Source organism: Hyperoodon ampullatus, assembly GCF_949752795.1.
Source record: "Hyperoodon ampullatus genome assembly, chromosome: 16".
In the NCBI taxonomy this organism is placed as follows: Eukaryota; Metazoa; Chordata; class Mammalia; order Artiodactyla; family Ziphiidae; genus Hyperoodon; species Hyperoodon ampullatus.
The window spans coordinates 34,704,002-34,731,233 of NC_136929.1; the positions used below are offsets into that span (position 1 = coordinate 34,704,002).

Below are 27,232 nucleotides of genomic sequence, written 5' to 3' on the forward strand. Positions count from 1 at the left end.
GTTTGTGTTTTTTACAGTTCTTTACTTCTAGTTTATTTCTAATCTCACAGAAAATATTAAATTTAATTAAAAGATTAAATTTATTAAATTTACGGAGGTTTGCTTTTTGGCCCAGCTTGTGGTCACTCCTGCAGAATGTTCCATGTACACTTGAGAAGAATGTGTACATTGCTGCTTTTGGATGGCATACTCTATAAATATCAATTAAGTCCATCTGCACTAATGTGTCATTTAAGGTCTGTGTTTCCTTATTGATTTTCTCTCTGGATGATCTGTCCTTTGAAGAAAGTGGGTTATTAAAATTCCCCACTAGTATTTTGTTATTGTCAATTTCTCCCTTTATGGCTGTTAGTATTTGCCTTATATACTGAGGTTCTCCTATGATGGGTGCATATATATTTCCAATTATTATATGTTCTTCTTGCATTGATCCCTTGATCATTTTTCAGTATCCTTCTTTGTCACTTATAAGAGTCTTTATTTTAACGTCTATTTTGTCTGATATGAGGGTTGCTACTCCAGTTTTCTTTTGATTTCTATTTGTATGGAATATCTTTTCTGATCCCCTCACTTTCAGTCTGTATGTGTCCCTAGGTCTGAAGAGGGTCTCCTGTAGACAGAATATATAATGTCTTGTTTTTGTATCCATTCAGCCAGTCTATGTCTTTTGGTTGGAACATTTAATGTATTTATCAGTACATTTAAGGTATTTATCAATATGTACATTCTTATTGACTTTTTTCTTAATAGTTTTGGTTTTGTTTTTATAGGTCTTTTTTCTCCCCTTCCTCTTTTGTTCTCTTCTCTTCTGGTTTGATGACCATCTTTAGTGTTTGTGTTTGGGTTGCTTTTTCTATTTTGTGTGTGTATCTATTGTAGATTTTGGGTTTGCTGGTCCAGCGAGGTTTTGATATAGCAATCTATATAAGTACAAGTTTGTTTTAAGTTTCTGGTCTCTTTCCCACCTAGAGAAGTTTCTTAAGCATTTGTTGAAAACCTGGTCTTGTGGTTCTGAATTCTTAGCTTTTGCTTCTCTGTAAAGCTTTTGATTTCTCTGTCAAATCTGAATGAGTGTCTTGCTGGGTAGAGTATTCTTGGTTGTAGGTTCTTCTCTTTCATCCCTTGCCATATATCATGCCAATCCCTTCTGGTCTTCAGATTTGCTGCTGAGAAATCAACTGATAGCTTTATGGGAGTTCCCTTGCATGCTATTTGTTGTTTTCCCTTGGTGCTTTAAATTATTTTTCTTTGTCTTTAAATTGTGTCAGTTTGATTACTGTGTCTCAGCATGTTCCTCCTGGGTTTATCCTACCTGGGACTCTCTGCACTTTCTGGACTAGGGAGGGGCTAAAGTGACTGCTTCTTTTCCCATGTTAAGGAAGTTTTCTGCTATTACCTTTTCAAATATTTTCTCAGGTGCTTTCTCTCTCTCTTCTCCTTCTTGGACCCCTGTAATGTGAATGTTGGTGGGTTTAATGTTGTCCAAAAATACTGTCTTCATTTCTTTTCATTCCTTTTTTCTTTATTTTGTTCCATGGCAGTGATTTCCACCATTCACTCTTCCACATCACTTACCTGTTCTTCTGCCTCAGTTATTCTGCTATTGATTCCTTCTAGTGTATTTTTCATTTCAGTTATCAAAGGTTCATTTCAGCTTGTTTTTTCTTTAGTTCTTTTAGGTTTTGTTAAACATTTCTTTCATCTTCTCGAACTCCATTATTTATCTGACATCCTGAATCATCTTCCCTATCATTATTCTGAATTCTTTTTCCAGAATGTTGCCTATCTCTACTTCACTTAGGTGTTTTATCTTGTTCCTTCACCTGGGATATAATCCTCTGCCATTTCATTTGGTCTAACTTTCTGTGATTGTGGTTTTCATTCTATAGTCTGCAGGACTGTGGTTCTTCATGCTTCTTCTGTCTACCCTCTGGTGGATGAGGCTATCTAAGAGGCTTGTGCATGCTTCCTGATGGGAGGGACTGGTGGTGGGCAGGTCAGTCCTCAGTAAAACTTTTATCCACTTGTCTGCTGATGGGTGGTACCATGTTCTCTCCTTGTTGGTTGTTTGGCCTGAGGGGACCTAGCACTGGAGTCTACAGTCTGCTTGGAGGGGCTAATGGCAGTCTCTGGGGAGGCTCACACCAATAAGTACTTCCCAGAACTGCTGCTGCCAATGACTTTGTACACTCAGTGATCCACAGCAGCCTCCCACCTCTGCAGGAGACCCTCCAATACTGGCAGGTAGGTTTGGCCCAGTCTCTTATGGGGTCACTGTTGTTTTCCCCAGGTCCTGGTATACACAAGACTTGTGTGTACCCTCCAAGGACAGAATTTCTGTTTCCCTCAGTCCTGTGGAGGTCCTGCAATCAAATCTGCTGACCTTCAAAGCCAGATTCTCTGGGGACGCCTCCTCCCTTTGCTGGACCCACAGGCTGGGAAGTCTGATGTGGGCCTAAGAACTTTCACTCCAGTGGGAGAACTTCTGTCATACGAATGGGTTCTGTTCTGAGACTGTGTCCATAAGTTCAAGTTATTCATACATCCAGCAAAGTTAGCCTAGGTAACCAACTAACAATTGGCTATATATTACTGTACTGTAATAGGTTTATAATACTTTTCACACAAATAATACATAAAAAACAAACACAAAAATAAAGAAAACATTTTTAATCTTACACTACAGTACCTTGAAAAGTACCGTAGTACAGTACAACAACTGGCATACAGGAGCTGGCATTGAGTGAAGAGGCAAGAAGAGTTACTGACTGAAGGAGGGAGAGGAGGTGGGAGATGGTAGAGCTGAAGGATCATCAGCAATAGGAGATGGAGGGCAAGCTGCAATTTCACTCATGCCTAACACTGATGGCACAAATTCTGGTTCTTTGCTGGATTCAATTCTACTACCCTCTTGAAAAAACAATCCAGTGATGTCTGGGTAGTAACTCTTTTTTTTTTTTTTTTCTTTTCTTTTCATAGATGACATGGTAGCACTAGATTGCATTCTAAATGGCTGCTGCAACCTTTGTGTTCCATTCTACCTTCGGGTCCTGTGCCTCAAAAACTAACAGTACCTCCTCAAATAAAGAAAATCCCCTTGCCAGTTCCTGTATTGTGAATTTCTTCCATTCTTCAGTTACTTCTTCTTCCTCTGTATCTCTTCATCCTTTCTCTGGGCCCCCAATTCCTAGCTCTTCTTATCAGTACCAGCTACTTCATTGCTGCTTTTGTGATTGTGCCCCTCCTACCATCTCATTTTGGCTTCTTGTTTGTCTTTGGATGTAGGATATCTTTTTTTGTAGGTTCCAATGCTTTTTGTCAATGGTTGTTCAGCAGTTAGTTGTGATTATGGTGTTCTCATAAGAAGGGGTGAGCGCACGTCCTTCTACTCCACCATCTTAAGCTAATTCAAGAGACTGTCTTTTCTCCATTGTATATTCTTGTCTCCTTTGTCATGGATTAGGTGATCATAGGTGTGTGGGTAATTCTCTAGACTTTCTATCCTGTTCCATTGATCTATATTTCTCTTTTTGTGCCAGTACCATAGTATTTTGATTACTGTAGCCTTGTAGTATAATGTGAAGTCAGGGAGCCTGATTCCTCCAGCTCTTTTTTTTTTTTTCTCAAGATTTTTTTACTATTCAGGGTGTTTTGCACTTCCATACAAATTGTAAAATTTTTTTGCTCTAATCCTGTGAAAAAGGACATTGGTAATTTGATAAGGATTGCATTGAATCTGTAGATTTCTTTGGGTAGTATAGTCATTTTCTTAAGGAAGACATACAGATGGCCAAAAAGCAGATGAAAAGATGCTCAACATCACTAATTATTAGAGAAAAGCAAATCAAAGTACAATGAGGTATCACCTCACACCAGTCAGAATGGCCATCATCAAAAATCTACAAACAATAAATGCTGGAGAAGGTGTGGAGAAAAGGGAACCCTCCTACATTGTTGGTGGGAATGTAACTTGGCATAACCACTATAGACAACTCTATGGAGGTTCCTTAAAAAATTAAAAATAGAACTATTATATGAACCAGCAATCCCACTCCTAGGCATATACCCAGAGAAAACTATAATTCAAAAAGATACATGTGCCCCAATGTTCATTGCAACACTATTTACAATAACCAGGACATGGAAGCAACCTAAATATCCATCAGCAGAGGAATGGATAAAAAAATGTGGTACATATATACAATGGAATATTACTCAGCCATTAAAAAAGAACAAAATAATGCCATTTGCAGCAGCATCTATGACCCTCTACATTGTCATACTGGGTGAAGTAAGTCACAGAAAGACAAATATCATATGATATCACTTATATGTGGAATCTAAAAATGGGTAGAAATGAACTTATTTACAAAACAGAAGTAGAGTCACAGATATATAAAATAAACTTAAGGTTACCAGGGAATAAAAGGGGGAGAGATAAATTGGGAGATTGGGATTGGCATATACATACTACTATATATAAAACAGATAACTAATTAGGACCTACAGTATAGCACAAGGAACTCTACTCAATACTCTGTAATGACCAATACATGAAAAGAATGTAAAAAAAGAGTGGATGTATGTATATGGATAACTGATTCACTTTGTTGTACACCTAAAACTACCACAACATGGTAAATCAACTATACTTCAACAAAAATTAAAAAAAAATACATAAGTGGGTGAAATTAACATGTTAGTAATATATGGTAGTGCTTTGGGAAAGGATTTCATGCTTATTTGAGAATCAACTGTGTACTTGCTGAGTAACACTTTGTAGCTATTGCACTTCTCATTCATTGGGCTAAGAAATATTGATTATGAATATGGATTGTTAGATGTGATGACTTAAAGAAAAACATGAATGCTTATAGTCAGAAAATGAAAATAGTAATATCTGAAACTGATCTATACTGATAACATAAAGGAAATTAGATAATAATATATTAAGCATATTTTGAGAGCCAAGATAGAACTCCAAAGAAAATTGTATATTAAACAAACAAACAGAAACAATCTGGCAACTCAGAAGCCCGGGAGTACAGAGGAAGTGGGTAGGATAGCCTCATGCACAGACAGGATGGTAGAACTCCCAATCTGGGCAGATGGTCAGAGAATAAAATATCAAAACTGCAGACTTTTTAAATTTCCACTGCACAGCCATCCAAGTGAGTGTTTAAAAATTTACTCACCCAAGATGAAGTAACTTTGTAGTTAACTTCAATTCAACCTTGTTGTTTGAGAACATACTGTAGCGACATGTAAGTACTGTTGCTGCAAAATCTGTCTAATGAGAAGTTATATTTTATTATACTTATCCTTTCAATCTCCCCTCTATTTTCTTGATTGAAGTAGAGCAATAAAGGAAGAAAACAATCCAAAAGTCATTTACAGAAGCCACAGGATTATAACTCTCATCATAGTTTCATTCCTAAGTAACCATGGTGTATAAGACTTTGAAGATCAAATACAAAAGACCTTAAAAAAAAAGGCAGTCAAACTCAAATATGCAACACCAAGGTATGATTTGTATCCTAAGTGTCTTAAGATTCTTTCTGTATTCATAGAAATTACATATCAATCTTTTGTTTTAGCTTCTCAGTCACCAAGGCAAAGAAAGAAGCCTAACAGTTATGCTATAAAATGAAAACTAATATTTTCTCAACTTAAGCACAGTTTACTGACATTAACATTTGAGAGGAATATTTTTGAGTATTTGAATACTTGTAAGACACAATGATGTACTTCAGACATCCTCACTAATGTACCAAAAGTAGATATAATAATGAACTACAGAACTGTTTCTTCTGTTGGTTGATTCAAGTTCAAAAGATAATGTCCAAAAACATGTTATTAATAATTTCATGTATTAAACAATAGAATAATAAAATCCTTGGATCAAACTCTTTTGTGTTCAGTGTACATTTAATTTGAAGAGATTGTTATCTATGCTGAACTCAAGAGTACACACTCCCTGTAAAGGTGTTCTAAAGTATTAAATTCTGTAGTGGCCAAATGAACATATTTGTGATAGGTCTGATATACAGGTTGCCAAATTATGTTACCTAGAGTAGATGTTTTGATAACTTGTATAACTATGAATTGATCATTTTTGATCTTTTTGTTTTTCTCATAACCAAAATTTGCTTGAGTATTGAGTGACAGACTGCTTTAGATTAAACTCTATAGCAAGTACTGGAAGTGGGAAAAATTCTATGTAGTTGATTAGGGACGGAATTACAAACTATGATACACTGAAAATAAGGGGTGACACTCTATTCTTAAAGTCAAGGAATTTAAACACCTGTGCATGAAAGTGGGTCAAGGGAATATTCAGAAAAATTCAAGATTTTTACTCAGCACACAATTCCTTGTTCTTCCAAATGATGGATATGTAAGGATAGTAGATTTAAAACAATTTAAGTAAATGAGAACTATTGACATTTTTGGTTCTAGCCTGACTCCCAGTGGACTTTTCTAAAGAAAATGAGGTACAGATATAATGGGAAAATGATGGTCTTTGCTTGCACTACTTTCTTACTGACCCACAGATATTTCCTTAACTTTTCTGACTATGAGCCCAAGAACTAGTACTCAAAAAGCATAATCAGTGCTTTTCTTGTGTCTAGAATGCATGTAAGACATTGTTTATTAATTAATAAGCTCTAAGATCATAGAATTTCCCAAGTATATATTATCATTGTTTTCTAAAATTGGTTTGCTATAATTTTCACATGACAACCAGGATTTCCCTACAGATGAGAGTGAGAGAGAAAAGAGAGACACAGATAGAGAGAGACAGAGGGAGGATACAAGAGGGCCAGTAATGTGGTACATATTAGATTAAGGAATAATTTGATAGCAGCAAAAGTCTAAATTACAGTAAAAATCAATTTCTTTTGGTAATAGTTAGAAAGATATGTAAATCTATTAAATTTAATAAATGATGTAAACCAAAATTTCCTTAACTCTCCTGACTTTTTTGAAGCACTGAAAAAACCCTAGGAATGTATTTCTATAAATAAATTATTGAGGAAATAAATAAATTCCAAATCATTTATGTAATTAATCTGCTCTCAAAGAGATAGAGCATAACTCCTTGCTCCTTAAGTGTGACTGTGCATAGGATCTTCCTTCCAGAGAGCATGGTATGGAAAAGTGGGTGAAAGAGTTATTTTATAGTCAGAAACCTGACAAAAAATACTTTTGCCAAGTAATCAAAATTGACATCAACAGTGATGTCATGTTGATAATTTGCACACTTGATATGATGTTTCGAGACCAAAAACCCTTATTCCCCGTGTAATCATAATTAGACAAATCCCAGTTGAGGGGCAGTCTACAAAATACTTAACTAATACTTTCAAAACTGTCAAAGTCGTTAAAAACAAGAAAAGTCTGAGAAAATGTCACAGCCAAGGGTTGCCTAAGGAGATATAATGATTAAATGAAATGTTGTACTCTACATGGGATCTTGGAACAGAAAAAAGAATAATAGGTAAAAAAGTAAGGGTATATGTGTAAAGTTTGAACTTTGGTTAATAATAATATATCAATGTTGGTTCATTAATTTAACATGTGGATCATACATTGTTAACTATGAAAAACAGGTGTGTGCTATATGAAAAATCTCTCAGCTATCTGTGCAGGGTTTCTGTAAATCTAAAGTATTTTATTTCAATCTTTTTATGTTCATATATATAAAATAGATGTGTATAAATAAATAATATTTTATAAAATTTTGATCATATTACTTATGTTTTATCTTTTTTAATACAGTGTGAACATTTTTTCCACTTGAGTCAGTATTCTTTGAAAACATTTTTTTTCATGGAAAGGCATTTTATTTTAAATATAGCAGTGTGTACATGTCAATATAATATACCAATATTTTAATAGTGGTTATTTATACTAGGTGGTGACATTATAGGTAATTTAATTTCTCTTTTATACTTGTACCTAGTACTAAGCTAAGTGCTAGAGATTTAGAGTTGATCAAAACTCAATACCTGCTCTCCAAGTGCTCATGGTAGGAAGCAGTGTAGTAAGATACAGGTTTTGAAGCTAGCTTTAGATTTGAGTTCTATGCTATCATTTACCAGTTCTTTAATTCTACAAGTGTCTCATTTTCTGTAAAATGGAGATTTTACACATTTAATATAATTTCAATAAACTCAATTTCAACAAGTAAATAAAATATTTTAAGAAAAAGTTTATTTTTAAACTCCTACAAATTACTAAAATATCAGGTTTTTTACTTTGTTTTAATTCTAATGTATCATATTATTTCTCTTTATTTCCATTAAAGATAGAGATAGATAGGTAGGTAGACAGATAGAATATTTAATTTATTTTATAGATTTTATGGGCAGTTCTTGCACTTATCTGGTAAAATTCATTATCTTTTCAATATAACTGAATTTATACATAAAATATGGTTATACAGCATAGTTGTTAATAGAATACACCTTATCTATTAAAATACGAAAAGCACAGATTCATATTCTTCTACAATCTTTGTGATTTTCTTCCAGTTATATTTTACATATTTTCATTCTAATATAGTGTAAATTTAACTATAGTCTCTTGTAGGAAATCAGAGTTTGAGTCCACTGATACGTGTTTGGAATACTCAGTAGCTTTGGCATTTACTTAAGGTGAGACTGCAGATAATGTAGCCCACATTAGAGGTACCATATTCAAAAGTCAGTCTCTTCTTATTCCTCCAGTTAACTCAAGGGAGAGTGACTCATTTCTATCAATGTAATTCGTGTAGGGTCAAAATCAGTTATTGGGGTTTTGCCCCATTGCTAATTATTGGGTTAAGGCATGGTCATGTCATATAATTTTTTGCCAAGGCAACATAAAGAAAGAGTTCTGGGGAAATTTTAGTAAAGATTTCTTCACTGATGCAACAGATATGTATCAATGCATTAAGGAATACTTTCTCTTCTGATGAGTGTTTTCCTGTCTGAATTTGAAGCTTGAAACTATGACAACCATGAGGGAAACAGCAAGGCTCTTGAAAGGATGGCTATTTCCTAAAGATGTATTGAGCCCTTCAATTAATCAGTTTTGGGGACAACAAGCCTCATCCTCTGGACTTGTCAAGAAACATTATAAATATTTTCTTATTATTTAAGAAAAATTTCTCAGGGTTTTCTTTTACTATAGTCATAGCTCCTTAGTTATCTAAAATGTCATTGGATATTTTAAAGCCAATTTTCAATGTCACCTAAAGTAAAATCATAGATTTTCCCTCTCAGTAAGTCTAAAGCCATTTGTGAACATTAATGCCTTGAAAGTTAACTTTGAGTGGATGTATAGAATTACTTTTTTTTTTTCCATTAACAGTAGTCATATCTTTTTTTAGGTTTATTTTAAGTCAAATACTTAGCAGATTTTTGCCTTTTTACCATCTAAATCTGCCAGAGAAATAGCCAGGTTATAGATACAAAGAATATATCATGCATGAGGTGGCTCAATTTGTGTGTATTCAAGCTCAACACTAACTAATATTCCATTTGTGCCTTCTGGCTTTTACAAATGGATCCTTTCATTGGATATATTCCAAGTTGAAAAAAAATAGCACAAGCAATGCTCATATCCTCCAAATACACACCCAAAAGTACCACTAAGTAACTTTGAAAAATTAGTCTATAGATAACCTGTGAAAATTTAGTTTCTCTCTCTCTCTCTCTTTTTTTTTTTTTTTACAGGAAAGGATGGTGAGATGCTCTGCTGACATTTTACCTAAATTATTATAAAGTACAATATTAGATCCAGTATTTGAATTTGGACTGAATAATTATTTGTTCTTATATATCCTATAGCTTATTTCACTGCATAATATATATGAATCATAATATCTATGAACCACTGCATAATATCTATGAATCACTTTGATTGGGAAGGTAAATATACTAACGTTCACACACACACACACCATTTTACATGTTAGGTTTACACTTATAAGATTATTTTTAAAATACTTCGGTCAAGTATTTTAAATTGGTAATAGTATATATGAAGTTTCCATGACTATAATAATGTGTTCTGTACATTGTAAACTTAAGAAAAAAGGTACACATAACCACAATTTCTCTAATTTATAATATTCTATCTTTGTGATTTTGTTAGTAAAGTTTGAATTAAAGCCCTCAGAAAACATTTACAGGTACTAGTAAACTCAAATCATCTTTGTTAACATTTGAGTATTTTTTAAAAGCTTCATTGATGAATATTTACATTCGATGAGCTATACATATATAAGGTATACAATTTGATGTTTTGACATGTGTATACATACATAAAATCATTACCATAGTCAGGATAATGATTATATCTGCCATCTCTATTTATGATCCATCTTGTTGCCTCTCCTCACCCCTAACCCATGCTCAGGTACTGATGATCTGATTTATGTCACTCACAATAGATAAGTTTGGATGTTTAAGAATTTTAATTAAATTGGATGGTAGAGTTATGTTCATCTGATTTCTTACATTCAGCATAATTTTACACTCAGCATAAGTAACCATGATGTTGCACATATCAATAGTTCTTTAAAATTTATTCCAGTAAATGGATAGGCTACAATTTTTTCATCCATTCACTTGCTGATGAATGTCTGGGTTGTTTTCAGGGTTTTGGTCATTACAAAATAAATCTGCTATAAGCATTCATGTAGAGGGATTTATATTGACACATTCTTTTATTTCTCTTGGGTAAATACTTAGGAGTGAAATGGCTGAGTCATTTGAAAGATGAAATTGTAAAAATGTTTTCCAAAATGGTTATACCATTTCACATTTCCACCAGCTGTTCTAATGTATGTGTAGTGGTATGTCATTATGATTTTTACCTTGCATTCTCCTAAACAGTAATGTTGTTGAGCACTTTACATTCATGTATCTTCTTTTGTGGAATATCTGCTTAGATCACTTTCCCATTAAATTTTTTTTATTGTTGAGTTTAAGTGTTCTTTATGTATTTTGGATACAAGTACTTTATCATATATGTGACTTTGCACACATTTTTTCCCATTAATCATTCATCTTTTTGTTCCTTTACTATTGTCACTTGTAGTGATTTTTATAAAGTCCAATTTACCATGTTTTTTTGTGGATTATGCTTTTTGATGTTTTATCTAAGAAATCATTAATTAACTTAAAGTCACAGTATTTCTCCCATGTTTTCTTAGAGAAGATTTGTAGTTTTAAGTTTTAAATTTAAGACTATGATCGATTTTGAGTAAATTTTATATATTTTCTGGGGTACAGATTAAAACACAAGTTTTTGTACACGCCTACCTGCTTGTACCAGTTATTCAAAGACTATCCTTTCTCAGTGGAATTTCTTTTTGAGCCTTTGAAAAACTTTCTAGAATCTATTATTTTCCATTGATCTATTGTCTATATTTAGACCAGTAGCAATCAATTTTAATTACCATATCTTTGCAAAAAGTCTTAAAATCTGGTAGTGACATTACTCCCACTTTGTTCTTTCTCAAAATTATTTTGGTTATTCTAGGTCATTGCATTTACATAGGAACTTTAGATCAGTTTTGCAATTTTTACAAAAAGTCTGCTGAGATTTTAAATATGATTATAATAAATCTATAGATTAATTTGGGGTCCATTGAAATCTTAGCAATGTTGTATCTTCCAGCCCATGGGCACAGTATATCTCAAACATCACCCATCACCCCAATTATTCTAATTAAAATGCTGTGTTGAGACATCCCCAAGACTAACCTTCCAGGTTGGATGATTCATGAGAGGGTGGCTCACAAGTCTCAGCATACAGACAAACCAATGACTCTGATTTGTTATATCAAAAGGGTTCAAAGCATAATGAAGAAAGGGAAATGGCACACAGGGCATAGTCCTTGGGAAACCAGGAGCAAACTTCCAAGGTCAGCATTCCAAGTGGAATAGTACAGGAGGTATTTAATTTCCTTTGCAAAGAGTTGTGACGAAACCTGTGAGTTGCCGCCAACAGGGAGATTCATTAGAGACTTGGAGTCCCAGGTTTTTGTTGAGGGCTAATCACATAGGCAACCTCTGCTTAGTATTTACCAAAATTCAAGACTCCCAGAAGGAAAACAGTTGTTAAGCATAAACCATAATGCTTGCACAAACAGTTTAGGCACAGTGAGCCATTTATATTACTTAATGGTGGGAACCCTCTTGAAATCTAAGTTTTCGGGCACTAGTCAAGGGCAAATCTTGCAAGCAGGCCTTTTCAAGGAGAACAGTTCAGGCCTGCTGTGTTAATTTTTTTCTGCACAGATGCTATTGAGAACAACTAATCAATTAAAATGAAAGAAAATCACTCTCCCACTGTTCTGAAATCACAACAATAATGGAATCTATAAAAACCATACCAACTGAAACCATATCCTTTCTTAACTGATTTCATATAATCTATGCTAAAAAACATACAAATATGTTCTTGATAATCTTACTGAAAATTTTTAGGTAAAATTCTTCCAAAGGCCTTAAATCATGACATTTTAAATATATATATATATATATATAATTGTTATGCTTATAATCAATTGTAAATAATAACAGATTTTATATTATTCATGTTAGCTCCTCTATATTTTATATTTTTTATTTCTATAAGCATAGGTATACATTTTGTAAATCAGCTAAAGTCTATATAAAATACAGGTGTCTATAATTTGTAGAATATTTTGATGTTTACTATAATATTCATAAACTTTAACATATATATCTATAATTGCACTAACATAATTAGTCTTAAAATCACTTAAACTGGTATGAATCCTTCAACTGCAGATGAAGATTTTGTTTGACATTATTATTGAATGACAAAATTATTGATAATGTGAAACATAAACACCTCAGATAATTTTATTACTATTGGCAAATGTCTCCTCTATCAAATTGAGCATGATACTCAATGTTCTACTAGTTGATAATATCTGAACAGGGTCCTTGTGCATTTTTTAGAATATTGAAAGTTTAATAATTTTATTATTGATAGTGTCTCTCTTTTATACCAAACTAAACTTTAGATAGCTAATTTAATTGGAAATTAATATGTAATAAAAACGTTTTAATTTCCTTTCAATTTATTGCATCCACTTTACCTTTCTTTTTTCTTCATCAAATCCCTTGTGATACTTGGAATTATGCATTAGATTCCTTTTCTCTCTTATGCTTTCAATGAAACTCATAAATAAAACATAATGCTCTTCATCTGTTAAACATATTATGTTATGTCATGTTTGAAAGCAAAATTATCCCTCACCCAGCAGTTTACTTATTAAGTATAAAGGGAAGAATTTCTTTTAAATGAAGATATCTGGCAGACAGTATTTTAAACAAGGTACCAAATTTAACACCATCAACAGTGGGATATACTGACATTATGGACCTCTCTATATATAAACACTGAAAAGGGTACAACATCACCTGTACAGTCTTCCTGCCAAAAAGTTTCAGTTAAATCTAATCATGGGGGAAAAATATGACTAACCTAAATTGAGGAATTCTACAAAGCATCTGGTCTGAACTCTTCAGTAATGTAAATGTGAATGACAAAATAGTTGGGAAACTGTTATAGATTAAAGAAAACTAAAGGGACATAACAAGTAAATGTAATGAGAATTAATTAGTTTCTGAATTTAAAAATAAAATCTTTAAAGCATCTTATTTGAACATTTGGGGAAATTTGCATTACAGCAAATACTATTGTATAAATTTCGTGAGTGTAAATAATTACATTCATGAGTGGCTATGTAGGAGAAAGCTCTGTTCTTAGAGACACACACTGAAGTATTCAGGGGTGAAATGAATGTTGATTAGAAGTACCATCAAATAATTCAGCAACTACAGCATAAACACATACACATATAGATAAGTATAGCAAAATGTTAACACTTGGTGAAGTTAAGTGAAAGGTTTTTAAGTGCTTATTGTATTATTCTTGCAAATTATTGTAAGTTTAAAAAAATTCAGAACAAAAACTTTGGTGTGGGAAAAAATAAAGGCATTCTGTTTATGAGAGTTTTCTTAATAAATATTCTGTCCTTGAAAGCTGAATTTTTGAAAGTAGACAACTTCTCTTACATGTCAAAAAATAAATGCTGGGGCTTCCCTAGTGGCGCAGTGGTTGAGAATCTGCCTGCCGATGCAGGGGACATGGGTTCGTGCCCTGGTCCGGGAAGATCCCACATGCCGCGGAGCGGCTAGGCCCGTGAGCCATGGCCACTGAGCCTGCGCGTCCGGAGCCTGTGCTCCGCAACGGGAGAGGCCACAACAGTGAGAGGCCCGCGTACCGAAAAAAAAAAAAAATAATAAATAAATAAATGCTAATGATGGAAAAAGGAGAGATCTAAGAAAAAAATTACAGTAGCATCACAAAGTTAGAAAATATATTTCAGCTGGCAAGAATATGCTTCTAAATTAGATGACAACATATTAATAATAAAGGTTAATCAATTATTTTTCCCTATGGCTTTACACTTGAGTTTCAAACTTAGACACTTGGGACTGCTTTCAAGTACATACACAGGTATAAACTTGAGTTTATTTGGGGAGCATTATTAGTTTAAACATTGCATATTGCTGTTTGAAGCTCATAGCTCTGGGCATGGATTCAGAGCTCAGGCTCCTTGCTCCCCGTGTAGCCTCTATCCACTAGGGTTTTTATGATGTCTTCAGTTAGCTGGTAGAAGAGCAAGAGTAGGGATGAAGCACACTCACATCATAAATGTCTCAGTGTGGTAGCAAAACACATCCACTGACATATGTCATGGCAGTATGTGGCCTGACCCTGTGTTCAGGAAGTGAGTGGAGATATTTCTAGTGAAGAGTAGCCATCTGTGTCACAAAAACTAAGATGCAATAAACCATTTCCGAGAATGTATGACCCAGAAAACCTCACCCAATAGTGACAGAAAATCTGAATGGAGCTATACTTATTAAAGATGTGTTGAATTGCTAAATGAAATATAACTTAAATAGTTCAGCCTAGAAGTTTTCACAGATGATATTTATAAACAGTCCAGGAACAGCTCCATTATTTAATAAGTTATTCCAGTAGTTAGAAAAAAGGGGAAACGTTAAAGAGCTTAATTTTTGAAGTTAACTGACAAAAAAGAAAGAAAAATTATAGGAAATTATAATCATAGGCACAGTGAGTTAAATACAACATTAGCAATATACAACAAAGGTATTTATAGATACGTATACATATGTTCATTATCCACACATAGTTATTTCATATTCTTATACACATGTATTGGCAGAAGATAGTGCATCTTTGCTCTCCTAAGCTTGTAGACGTGTGTTGTGAAATATTTCTATTTTTTTTATTTCCTAATCCACAACCAAAGGAACAACCATAATTCCCGTTCAATAGGATACAGATGTTTTAGTTGAAGCTGCACTTGTATGGACTACATGATTTTGAACATTACACAAACTAAGAAATGCAAGATGTTGAAAACAATTGCTGGCTTTTCATGAGTTATATTTATTTGGATTATCAATTTAGGTTCAGATCATTTCTAGAAGGTTGGACTAATGTTTTGAGTAATAGAAATATACATGTTATTTCATGTTTTGAACAGTTTCATAATTCTTTTCACTTAATATTTAGGTTGCTTGGAATTAAAGGAAGAAACCATTGAAAACCTTCTTGCTGCAGCTTCCCTTCTTCAGCTTCCTCAAGTAGTAGAAGTGTGCTGCCATTTCCTCATGAAGCTCTTGCATCCATCTAACTGTTTAGGAATCCGAGCATTTGCAGATGCTCAAGGATGCATTGAATTAATGAAGGTGGCCCACAGCTACACAATGGTAAGGAAATTTAATTTTTAAATAAAAGAGACATAGCTGTATTATCAGAGGTTAAAATAATTACTGTTGTTGTGTTGAAAAAGTTTAAAATAAGTTTTGCATCTTTGGCACATTTTTATCATGGGACATAATGTACCATATAATATTTAATAATCTCAAAGTAAAAAAAGACATCACACAATGGACTTTATTATTGTTATAGTTTTATTTTATAGGCAATATAGATATAGATATTGACTACTCGGGATTTTAAATAGTGCTTAAAATATTTTTTTCTTAATTGCTCCTGGCATATCTATCTTTTTGCATCGACTTCCACAGCTGCCCTATTTTTTTCCTTTTCTTTCTAGTTAAGAGCTAGAAGTTTATGCCACAAAAGTTTTCCTTTTGAATTTTCCTAACAACCTCTCTGCCATGGACTGAGTTCTATCAACCAAAATTCAATGTTGAAGTCCTACACAAATGTGATGTTATTTGGAGATGGGGACTTTGGAGGTAATTAGGTTTAGGTGAAGTCATCATGTTTGGCCCCTCATGATGAGATTAATGCCCTTATAAGAAGAGACACTGGAGAGTTTGCTTCCTTTCTTCTGCTACCATGTGAGGACACAGTGAGAAGATAGCCATCTGCTAGTTAAGAATAGAGCCTTCACCAGGGAACCCAATCAACCTATACCTTAAATGTTGTACTTCTCAGCCTTCAGCACTATGAGAATTAAACTCCTGTTGTCTAAGCCACCCAGCCTATGGTATTTTGTTATGGCAGCTCCAGCTATTTAATACAATTTTTTATCATAGCATATGTTAGGTATGGATTTGCCTGTATGATTTGTGGAGAAAAAAATAATCATATCTATACTGTATATTTAAAGTATTTATTGTTATAGTGAATATTGTATTTCAGAACTCCTGGGAACTACTATACTAAGGGAAAATATTTAGATATATAGATCAACTGATCTATTTTTTTTAAATTTGACTTTCTGTACCATTTTCATAAAGAGTATAAACTGACTGAATATCAGTTAAAAGTCCTAAAATACTATAAGCCTATTTCATATTTTTCTCTTTAATTTTTTGCTATATATACACAACTATGTATATGTGTAGGTATTTTAACAGATTTATAAGAGATATTAAAATTCATTTGAATTTTAGACTTTAAGTATGTGTACTTTGTAGTGTGTTTCTTTTAATGTTATCTCCATTTTAGAATCGAGTAATCAGTTACAACAATTTCACACCCATCATTTCATACCCTAGAAATAATCATTCTAAAATCATTTAATACAGTGCGTGGAATGTCGCAATCTCTATATAAAATGTTAGCCATTTTTGCTATTATTATTATTATTAACATTATTAATGATTTGATTTTTATTATTGAAACAACCGATTGTAAAGTATAGAAATTTCTCTTTTCACCTCAAGGGAAGAATTTATATGAACTATATCTCATTAAGCTTTATAGTTGCTATTTATTTAAAAGTTCTTATTTTGAGCTTTAACGCTTTTTCAAATTACTAAAGACAGTCAGCCATTTAAAACTCTTCTCATTGTTATTCTCAGACAAAATCTCAATATTAATTTAATTTTCTTCTTTAATCTGTTAAGCAGATTAGTAAATTAAATGAAAATGTAGAAATAAAAGGAAGGAGATACATGCTTTGTAATTCTATTTTCAAATCCTTTTTTCAAAATATTCCATGACAGGGCACAGTACTACTATTGAAATTATATGAACCATATAAAATCAGTGTAAACAAATACTTCATCAACCAAAATATCAAAGTCTAACTGCAGTCATTTAATTATGCACATTTCATTACTCTTAGGAGTTCCTGGCTTAGCTAAGCCAAAGAACAATATGCCTCTATATCCAGAGGGATAATGGCTCCTTCTGGTCTAGTTCAAAATTATTAATTTAGTAATAAAAATGTTTTTCTTGCAGCTGCTTGGACTGATCTGCAATTTATCACACAATAGTAACAATATATTTTTAAACACATTAAAATTTATTTTCTGTAGTAAAATATATGTAAAACAGAAACATAGAAGTGTTCTAGCTAAGACACTCAACATTCTAAATAACTATTTTAACTTATTTTTGAGACTATGAATTGATCACGTGTTGTGTCATGTCTGTTGAAATTAAAAAGATTTCAAATTCTTTTGGAAACATGAAGCTCCAGTGTTCTTCCGATGCTCCTGGGTTACTATTTTAATGAAGAAAATTTACTGACCAGTTGTCTTCCTAGGTCATTATTTTCTCTCAGTTCTAACACTTTACAATGAGTATTTGTATCTGTTATTATAATTTCTCACCACATATTTGCTTCTGATCCGTGTTTAATCCTGAATATCTCCTCATCTAATCTACTTAATTTGTGCTTTTTGAACAAGTTTATTATGTTATTTTCTTCTTCTTCTTAACTACTTCAGTAACAAATCATCTCAGATTTCCTACTACCTCTGGTACTGAATTAATTTATTTATTGGGTCTAAATATGCACTCTTTGCTTATTTTATAAGTAACATTCTTTTCTAATTTTCAATTTCCTTGCCAAAATGTTTTAGATATGAACTTGATCTTCAACATCCAGATCTTAACTTACTGTCTGTATGCCTTTGCTTTTTATATGTTTTGCTATATTTCCTTTGGAAATTTCACTTATTTATTTGGCTTCAGCTATTGATTTTGTGTGATGATTCCAAAATCGATTCAGGGAAGGTGACCCTGCTTGGCAGTGGTTCATGTGCAAAATACTGGAAAATTCTCATTGCAAGTCCAATATTAGGCAGAAGTGTGAAATATACTCTAAAACATTAATTTAAACTTTGGCTGTGTGAATATACAGATAGCAACAAAATAATTGAAGGAAATAGTTCTCTATTAGTCAGAGTTCATTATGAGACCTGTTCTTAGTTCTGGACATCACATTTTAAAAACATTAGAGTGTGATGAACAGAAATAGATGAGAATAACAAGAATAATAAACATTTTATAACCATGTCATATGAAGAAAAGTTGAAAGAAATTTGGTTCATGTAGCTGAATAATATCAGGGCATGAAAATAGGTATCTTCATGTATTTGATAGAATGAGCTTTCATTTAAAACAGTAGTGTTTAAGTGTTTTTTCATTCTGTTTTTCATTTTAGTAGTACAAACTTCTACTTCAGTCTTCTGATTTTTCTTTCTATGCTGGTTTATCTATTTCTACTGATCATCAGCCTTACTTCCTTCCAAGGTCAGCTTTACTTTTAAAGGAGACTCCTGGATCTTCATTTTTTAAGAAATCCTCTCTCCATACAGTTCTGGGTTAGAGTTTGCCATAAAAGGCATTCAGGTAAGGTATAGAAGGTGGAAGAGAAAAAGCCATATTTCTCCACATGCAGATTCAGGCAGATATGTGGACAATGGAAACTTCAAGTAACTTCTAAATGAGCCCTTAAAAGCAATTGGCTTCACTGCTGTAGACTGAGACAGTTGATGGGAGACTTCTGGAGGTTCTTGAGGAACTCAGTGTCTTTGCATAGTACTTTTCAGAACATTTCACATTGAACAGAAGGTTGAGATCATTAGCAGAAAGTTCCCTGACCTTCACTTCCACGGCCCTTTCAAAGACCATTTAGGTCTCAAATTCCCTATACAAAATCGGTCTTACTTAGAACACAGAGTGGCTTGCTTTCCTAATTCAACAATGTCTTAAACATATACCCACAAATAGCAGATTTAAACTCCATATTTTGATAGGCATGTTTCTGCACACCTAATTTCTGAACAACTACCTGGGCATTTTTTCTAAAAATTCATTGAATTAATTTCACCTCTTCTAAATATGTGTTGTAAATTCCCTTTACTTGTACTTTACTCACAATAGTTCGCTTGCCTAGAATCTCTGGTATCTAATTGTAAATAACCCCTCAGTTTCCAGGTAAGTGCATCCATACCTAAGAAATATTTAAAAATGACATTCTCTCCTTCATTTAAATTCTTAATATGCCTTTCCTTAGGATTATATTATGTCACCATAAATTTTCTTATGCAGTTAATTATATTTTATGGCTTGTCTTCACAACTATATTGCAACTTTTGTGACAGAGAACAATTCTTTCCACTGAGATTCATTTTGTCCCAACAAATTATCAGCACCTAACAGAAATTAATATATTAATTAATTTCTTCAGTTCTCATAGATATTTAGAATTGTGATTCTCAGTACTCCTGAATTCAGTCATTCAACGAGACTACCCATGGTCTTTTTCTAACTTTCTTTCCAATCATATTTCCTATCATTGTTTTCCCTGCTCACACAATTCCAGCCACACTGATCTTCTTGCTGTTTTTTGACTACAACAAGCATAATATCACCAGATGACCTTTGTGCTGTTCTTTCTTCCTTCTGCCGGAAACACTCTTCTACCAAATATTTATATCTTTTCTCTGCCTCATTCAGCTTTCTGCTCAAACATCACTTCCACAGAGATCTCATATCTTCATATTCTACTGAAAGTGACCTGGCCTTCAAAACTCTCTATTTCCTCACACTGTTTTATATCCTGTAGAGTACTTTAATTCCCACCTTTATACCATATATTTTTTGTTAAGTGTTGTTATTGCCTACTTCCACCATTAATGTGGTAGCATTTGTTTAACTTTCTATGACCTGGAAACCTAGAAAGATGTCTATACATAGCATTCATTGTTGAAGGGAGTAATGGTTGCTGATTGCTATGTACCAGGAGCTGTAGAAGGTGGCCTGGGGATACAATGGTGACCAAAATAGGCATAAGTTGCCCTTACAGTCAAGATGAATATGTTGGAGCAAAGAAATTATAACCATGAATGATAATTATATGTATGGCAAATACTACCAAGGAAAATTATAGGATGCTACAGGAGAGTGATACAGGGAAAGATTCTTTAAATATGTGATGCAAAAACTGAGTTGTAAAGGATGAAGCAGATACTAGTCAAGTGAAGATTTAAAGAATACTCATGACATAGGTAAGTGCATGTACCAATGATCTGAGGTGGGAAGTTGCTTTGTTCTGTTTAAGGAAATTCAAGTGTGATGGGATGGTGGGAAAGGCAAAGAAGAGGTGGAGACAATGAGCTTGAGATTTTGGCAGAACAAAATTTTGCAGGGTTAAGAAGACTTTGTTATAGATTTGTGTTTTTATTTTAAAATAATGGTATAACATTGAAAGTTTTTGAGCAAGTAAGAGCCAATATTTAATTTTGACTAATCACCATATTGGCATTAGAAGAAATCAAGAAGAAAGAATAAGAATAAGGTTAGTACTTCATTAGAGGTCTACATGGATATTTACACACACATACTGAGTGAATGAGAAAGAAAAAGAGAAAATGAGGTAACTTTAGCTTCTTCCATTTTCTTTGATGGCAATGCTTATCACTGCTGGGGCTGGTGATGCACCAGTTAAGTATATAGTATATATCAGGCATTGCTCTACATGTTAAACAAACTTTTGGAATTTAATCCTTTCACAACTCCTGCAAGGTATGTTATATCCATTCTAAAAATGGCAAAGCTAAGGTTTAGGAAGTGAAATAATCTACTCAGAAATAATAGATTGAACATTCTAGAGTGGGGATTTAAGCCTGGTACTATCTTACCACAAATTTCAAGCTCTATCTAATATACTAATAAATTTACATTTTACTCAGTATATCAAATTGGATTTCTGATATCCAGGATATTTCAAAACATGGATTACTTGAGACAAATGGACACTATAAACCTGAAACATAGATGAGACTAAAGAATTCCATGAATATTTTGTTCCTCAGTTTTTTCATTCCCCTGTTCACTTCATCCTCACTTTCTGCTCAGTGCTACCAGCATTGCTTGGAACATTCCACAGTGTTTGTGCTAGAAGCAGAAACAGTGGCAATAAGACTAATTAGAGTTTGTTATGTTCAACCAGTAGCTTTGAAAAGCAGGCATTTCTGAGCTGGAGAATAAAGCCTTCCAGACTCAGGATAAGAGCAGTGACCCTTCCAGAGTCAAGACTCTAAAATCTCCTGTACATGGTTCACTTGTCCTTCATAGCCATTAAAGCAATGCCAGAAAAAAATGAACAAACTTTATTTATGTGGTTTCTGTTTATGGTTTTGATATACCTGACATTTCTCATGGTTTCTAGCCAGCAGCATGGTTTTTAAAAAATCTTTACCAATAACCCTTCTAATAAGGCATAAATTAGAGTTTGCTTTGGTAGAACAAATGGAATTTAAATGTCTTTGCTTTTCTACGTCGTCAAAATAAAGTTCACTTCATCCATATCTTGCTCAGGACTACTATGTGATAAATTAGTACTAAAATTTGCTTTGAATATTCTTTTTTTTTCCTTTCATTCATTAGTTTGTGTTAGTCCTTTGAGTATCTCATATACATACATGGTGTGAGTAATGATTTTAAGTCAGTATATAAATGTGTCACATTGAAAATTAGCCAAATTTGATTTTCAGAATTTCTTTGTAAATTGATAAGAAGTGAAGTTTCTGGGTGAGTACAATGAGTGGCTCGGAGGACAACTACCACCAATGCTTAATCCTCACAAGCAGTAAGGAAGTATGTGGAGGCCTGCGTAGAAAGGAATTTCCTCTTGTCCAGTTTTTGTGTATGATTTTCTTTACTTGTTTTGTCACTAAATTAGACTGACAACTCTTCAAAGGCAGTTTTGATTTGTCTTCTAATTCACAAATGGTAAAATTGTGAGTTTTTTGTGAATTGGAAAAATTCTAGTCTATTGTCTAAGATTGGAAGTTGATTTGAGTGGAGGAGTTTTTAAAAATTGGTAATTTAAAAATTGCCTTTAAATTTTTTAGTGTTGTACACAAAGAGGATATTCAGATTATACCAGATAAACTGATAGAGATGTATAATAAATAGTGATATTTTAACAAGTAATTATTCACTCATGTAGTTGCAGTTTCACTATATAGAACTTTGTAATCGTTAGGATTCTAGAAAATAACCACAATGAAAAATGCATTTATCACAGTTTTGAAGACTAATTAAGCATAATCACAGAGGATCCATGAAAATTATAAGCTTTTTAAGGGATCATTCTAGGCACAGTCCATTTCTTCTATTCAGATGCTCTTCAAATATGTTTCCATTTTAGGCTTTCATATTCCAGTCAAAGACAGTTTATTTTAAGAAATGCATCCTTCTGCTTTGTTGTTGTTGATAATGGTGAAGAAGATAATATTCATCTACTTGAAAAACATTCCATTCGTTGTAAGAATTCTTTCATTTTCATACTCTAATTTTATTTTCATTTCTTCTACTGAGCTACTTCTAAAACACAAAGATTCAGCACACAGCTGTATTATAAATTCACACCACATACACACGTGCACAAAATCTACTATTAAAATTATTAAAAAGTATTAGTTATTTTTTATTGTGGCAGATTTAAATTCTTATAGAGTTGCTATATGTCTTGAATTGATTCTGCAGCAACAATATAACTAACAAAATTCCAAGAAGGAACAATAGTGTTAAAAAATGTCCTATAAACCCACATCTAAAGGATTTTCATAGTAACTCATAAGTAGTTCCTTAGTGTTTATTTCAATCATTTAATATATAGAATGTCCTTCTGTGATAAATAATATTTCTACTTCACCACCAGAGAAGTCTCAATATTTCTACTTTATTAAAATAGTTCAAAAAGGGCTTCCTAGGTGATGTCAGAAGAAGGAAAAACCAGACATTTTTAGATACAGTGTCCTTTCATTTTTCAAAGCACAGTTTTTCAACAATGAAATCAATAATTTGCTTTTGTTCTGATTTTTTAAATGCCTGTGAAAAAGTCTGATTTTGTATGTGTATGAAAGTGTCACTTTATTACAAAAATCTGCACATGATGAACCAATCTTATAAAGTATTTATACTTATTTGCTGAGGTAATGAATCACATAACATGGAACTAATGTTTTTTTTTTATGCTTCGCTTTTTGATTTTTCTCTCACTGTCATTTCTGTTAAGGACTATACTTGTGCTTAAAGATCTTTAATAGTATTTTTTTAAAGAGGAGTAAAAGGAAGAGGGATCGATTACAGTTCACAAGAAATATGCTAAATCAATCCTTGCCTAAGGGGAAGCCCAGCTTGCCTTTTGTACACAGGGCTGTATAGAGATGCGGCAGATCATTTCCTTAAAAAAAAAATACTTTCAGAAATGTATTGTACAACTAAACACAATTCAAGGGAAAAATAACTTCTAATAGAGTATCAGATGTTCCTCCCATACCCCAGGTTACTCTAATGTATTAAAATTTCTGCACAGAGCTAGACTGCATGTTCCATAAGTTCCACAAACTTCATCTTACTTGTTCACTGCTGTACTCTTAGTTCTTAGGATAGCACCTTACTCATGGTAGACACATGATAAATGATGTTTGAAAGAAAGAGTAAATAATAGTTTTACATATTAATAATTTGAAATACTATCAAAAATTTACCAACTTAAATGAATTTCTTTGAATATTAATAATTTAAAGTGATGTATATTATCTCTATTCTGTGATAATTAAAAATATTTATATGGTACCTATATTTACTTTTCATACCTCTTTATTAAAATGTATGTACAAATAAGTAAATGCATACAGGATGTACCATGATCTTTAGAGTTCATTAGCTATTTTTATCAACTATTTCAAAACTGTTCAGCAGGTAACATTATTCCACCTACTGTGTATATATATTTTTAAATTAAGTTTTCACTGGACCTATTTCATATTCAAGGTCTATATTTAATATTTTTAATATTTCTAATAAAAGCTATACATATTTAAATTTAGTTTTCATTGAAGTTCACTATGCTATCCAGGAATAAATATTAAACCTGGTGGTTTAACAGAAAAGTCACATACTACAAAGAATTAATAGTGGGCCAAATGTATCCTATTGTTGTATATGATTTCAGATTATATAAAATAACACATCATCCTAAAAAATTGCTGGATAATAGCACATTATTGACCGGAGATGTATTAATACTTCTTTTGTTACCCAAACGTTATTGACCGGAGACTTATCAATACTTTTTTTAGAGAGTGATACAATTAACATCACCTTGTGAAGTTGTTAGAGCTTAAGATTGATCAAGCGTTCATTATACGACTTATGATTGTCATTATCATTCACATTTTGCTTCTTTAGGTTTTTGTTCCAATCTTATGTGTATTATAAACGTAAGATTTTCAAAAATGACGCATCGTGAAATTTTGAGTGAAGAAGAATTTTTCAGTGAATTTTATGCAGATACTCTCTCTGATTGTCTGAGCAACATATATACTAGTGTCTCAGAAGATGATAGCTCTTCAGAATATAGTTCTGATTCAGACGATGTTAATATTAGACCAACAAAAGGACAACAAACTTAGTGATTGATTCTGATAGGGAAAATGAAAATGAAACTCACGGTGCTGGAGAATTTTCTTTTGCTTCTATAGAAGAGTGGATTCAGGACAACATTTCACAAAAATTAGAAGACTGTACAGGTGTGTGAGGTATAACTATTGAATGTAATAACCCGCAAAGTGTTAGTGAAATAACAGAATTAAATTTTTTGGCTGGCCAAAATAAAAATCGCCAGCCACAGGCATTAGTTTCTGGAAAAATCCCCTGGTCAATAATGATATAGTAAGCAGAAACTGGCAAAGGTTTGATAAACTAAATTCAGATCCTGTTCTAAGTAAATTCAATAAATGGTATACTTAGGTGGTGGGCTTTATTCCAATAAGTATTTATAATTATTCTTATTGTATTTTTTATATAAGACAATCTTTACTTGAACAACATAAAGATATATTTTAGTTTTGTTAGAGTTATAAAATTTATAATTAGTAAAAGACTTTCTGGAAAGCAATGAAGATTAAACATATTTTAAACAAAATGGACTATTTCATCAATACGAAATCTAAGTAGATTTATTTAAGACTGATATTATTCAAGCCAGATATACTACTCTAAGCATTTGTTAAAGACAATTTTCATTTTAATTGGTTCTAGAGTTAAAGGAACATGAAGAGATTTGCAAATATATGGATAGAGATGGAATTCAGTTTCTTCTCCAGTTCTATTTGAAAGGAGAATAACCTAATTATCAATTTAATAAATAGTGTTTCTGTTTTTACTTCTGGTGTATGGATAAGAATAAATAAAGATAACTAAGCGATGAAGAGACAGGATAAAAGGAAATGTAGAAAAAATACATTCTTTTAAAAAATGTATTGCAGTTGAACTAGAAGAAAATTGATGAAGTTAAAATTAGAGTTTATTGTATGTAGTCATTGATTAAGACATATATGCATACATTTACATATACAAGTAGAAATCTTTATCAGCATTGACTGCATATATTAATCAGAAGAAAGACTGTATTTTAAGTAGCAAACTCTGTAATAACCCTAGTTTATGTGGTTTCAAAAATTGATATTTTCCACGTATGTATATTTGTATTATGTTCATTATCATATTAACTTTTATATCGTAGAAATTTACAAATTTGACACAGAACTAGAAAAAGCATAAAGAAAATATAGAAAACATTTAGGATATCATCTTCATTAGTTAGGTTTGCCTTGTCATATGCGTTAACAGATGTCATTTGAGGATGCAATAATGTACTTTATCTTTGGACTAAGAATGTGGCAGGTTGTATATTCTTAGCTTTTCAGAAAGATTATAGCAAAAGATGTCATTAAATATTAAAAATTTGAAAATCGCAAGTGCTGTCAAAGACTCTAAAGCTTGGTTCGTAGGTGGCCAATGATGTGGTATATATTTGAACAGCCTGCTTCAATGGGTGAAAAGCCTTTAGTGATTTGTGATGGTTTAGTTGTCAGTAGATTGAAACATCACTTGGCATAAGAAAGAACATTATTTTACTAGAGCATTTAGAATAAAATATGGACAGTTTGATGAACTCACTTGAAATCCATCATATTAAACTGACACTTACTTTTCACTTTTAAAATCATAAAATGCCCTGCCTTATTTCATTTCAAGAAGGCAGAAATGTGAGTAATGTATTCCAGCTTAGTACAAATAAAACTTGGCAATAACCATAACTTAAGCTAAACAACACCAAGATCTATAAGTTTCTAATAGTAAATTCATCCTTCGAGGGCCAAGGCCATAGAGATGGGAATCAATGAAGCTTCAGGTTCCAGGCCAAAATAAAAGAAATTTTCTGAAAGGTCAACAGATGAAAAACTTACTAACTCCAAGATTCAGTTTGGGTGAACAGTATAATATAGGTCAACCATCAACTGTTCATTCAATGGTATTCCTCTATATCAAAGATTAGTAGAAAATAGATGTAACCTATTGGCCAAAAAACCAA

At 32.6% G+C, this 27,232-nt stretch overlaps 1 protein-coding gene across 2 annotated transcripts in view; it reads left to right on the plus strand.

The window, feature by feature from the left end:
* KLHL1 (kelch like family member 1) overlaps nt 1–27,232 on the plus strand; it is a gene marked incomplete at both ends in the record, with an annotated part of 395,165 nt that overhangs the window by 186,965 nt on the left and 180,968 nt on the right. For both annotated transcript variants that reach the window (XM_079721747.1, XM_079721748.1), the window contains one exon: nt 15,643–15,839. In XM_079721747.1, coding sequence (XP_079577873.1) covers nt 15,643–15,839 — 197 coding nt within the window. The remainder of the gene's footprint in view (nt 1–15,642; nt 15,840–27,232) is intronic.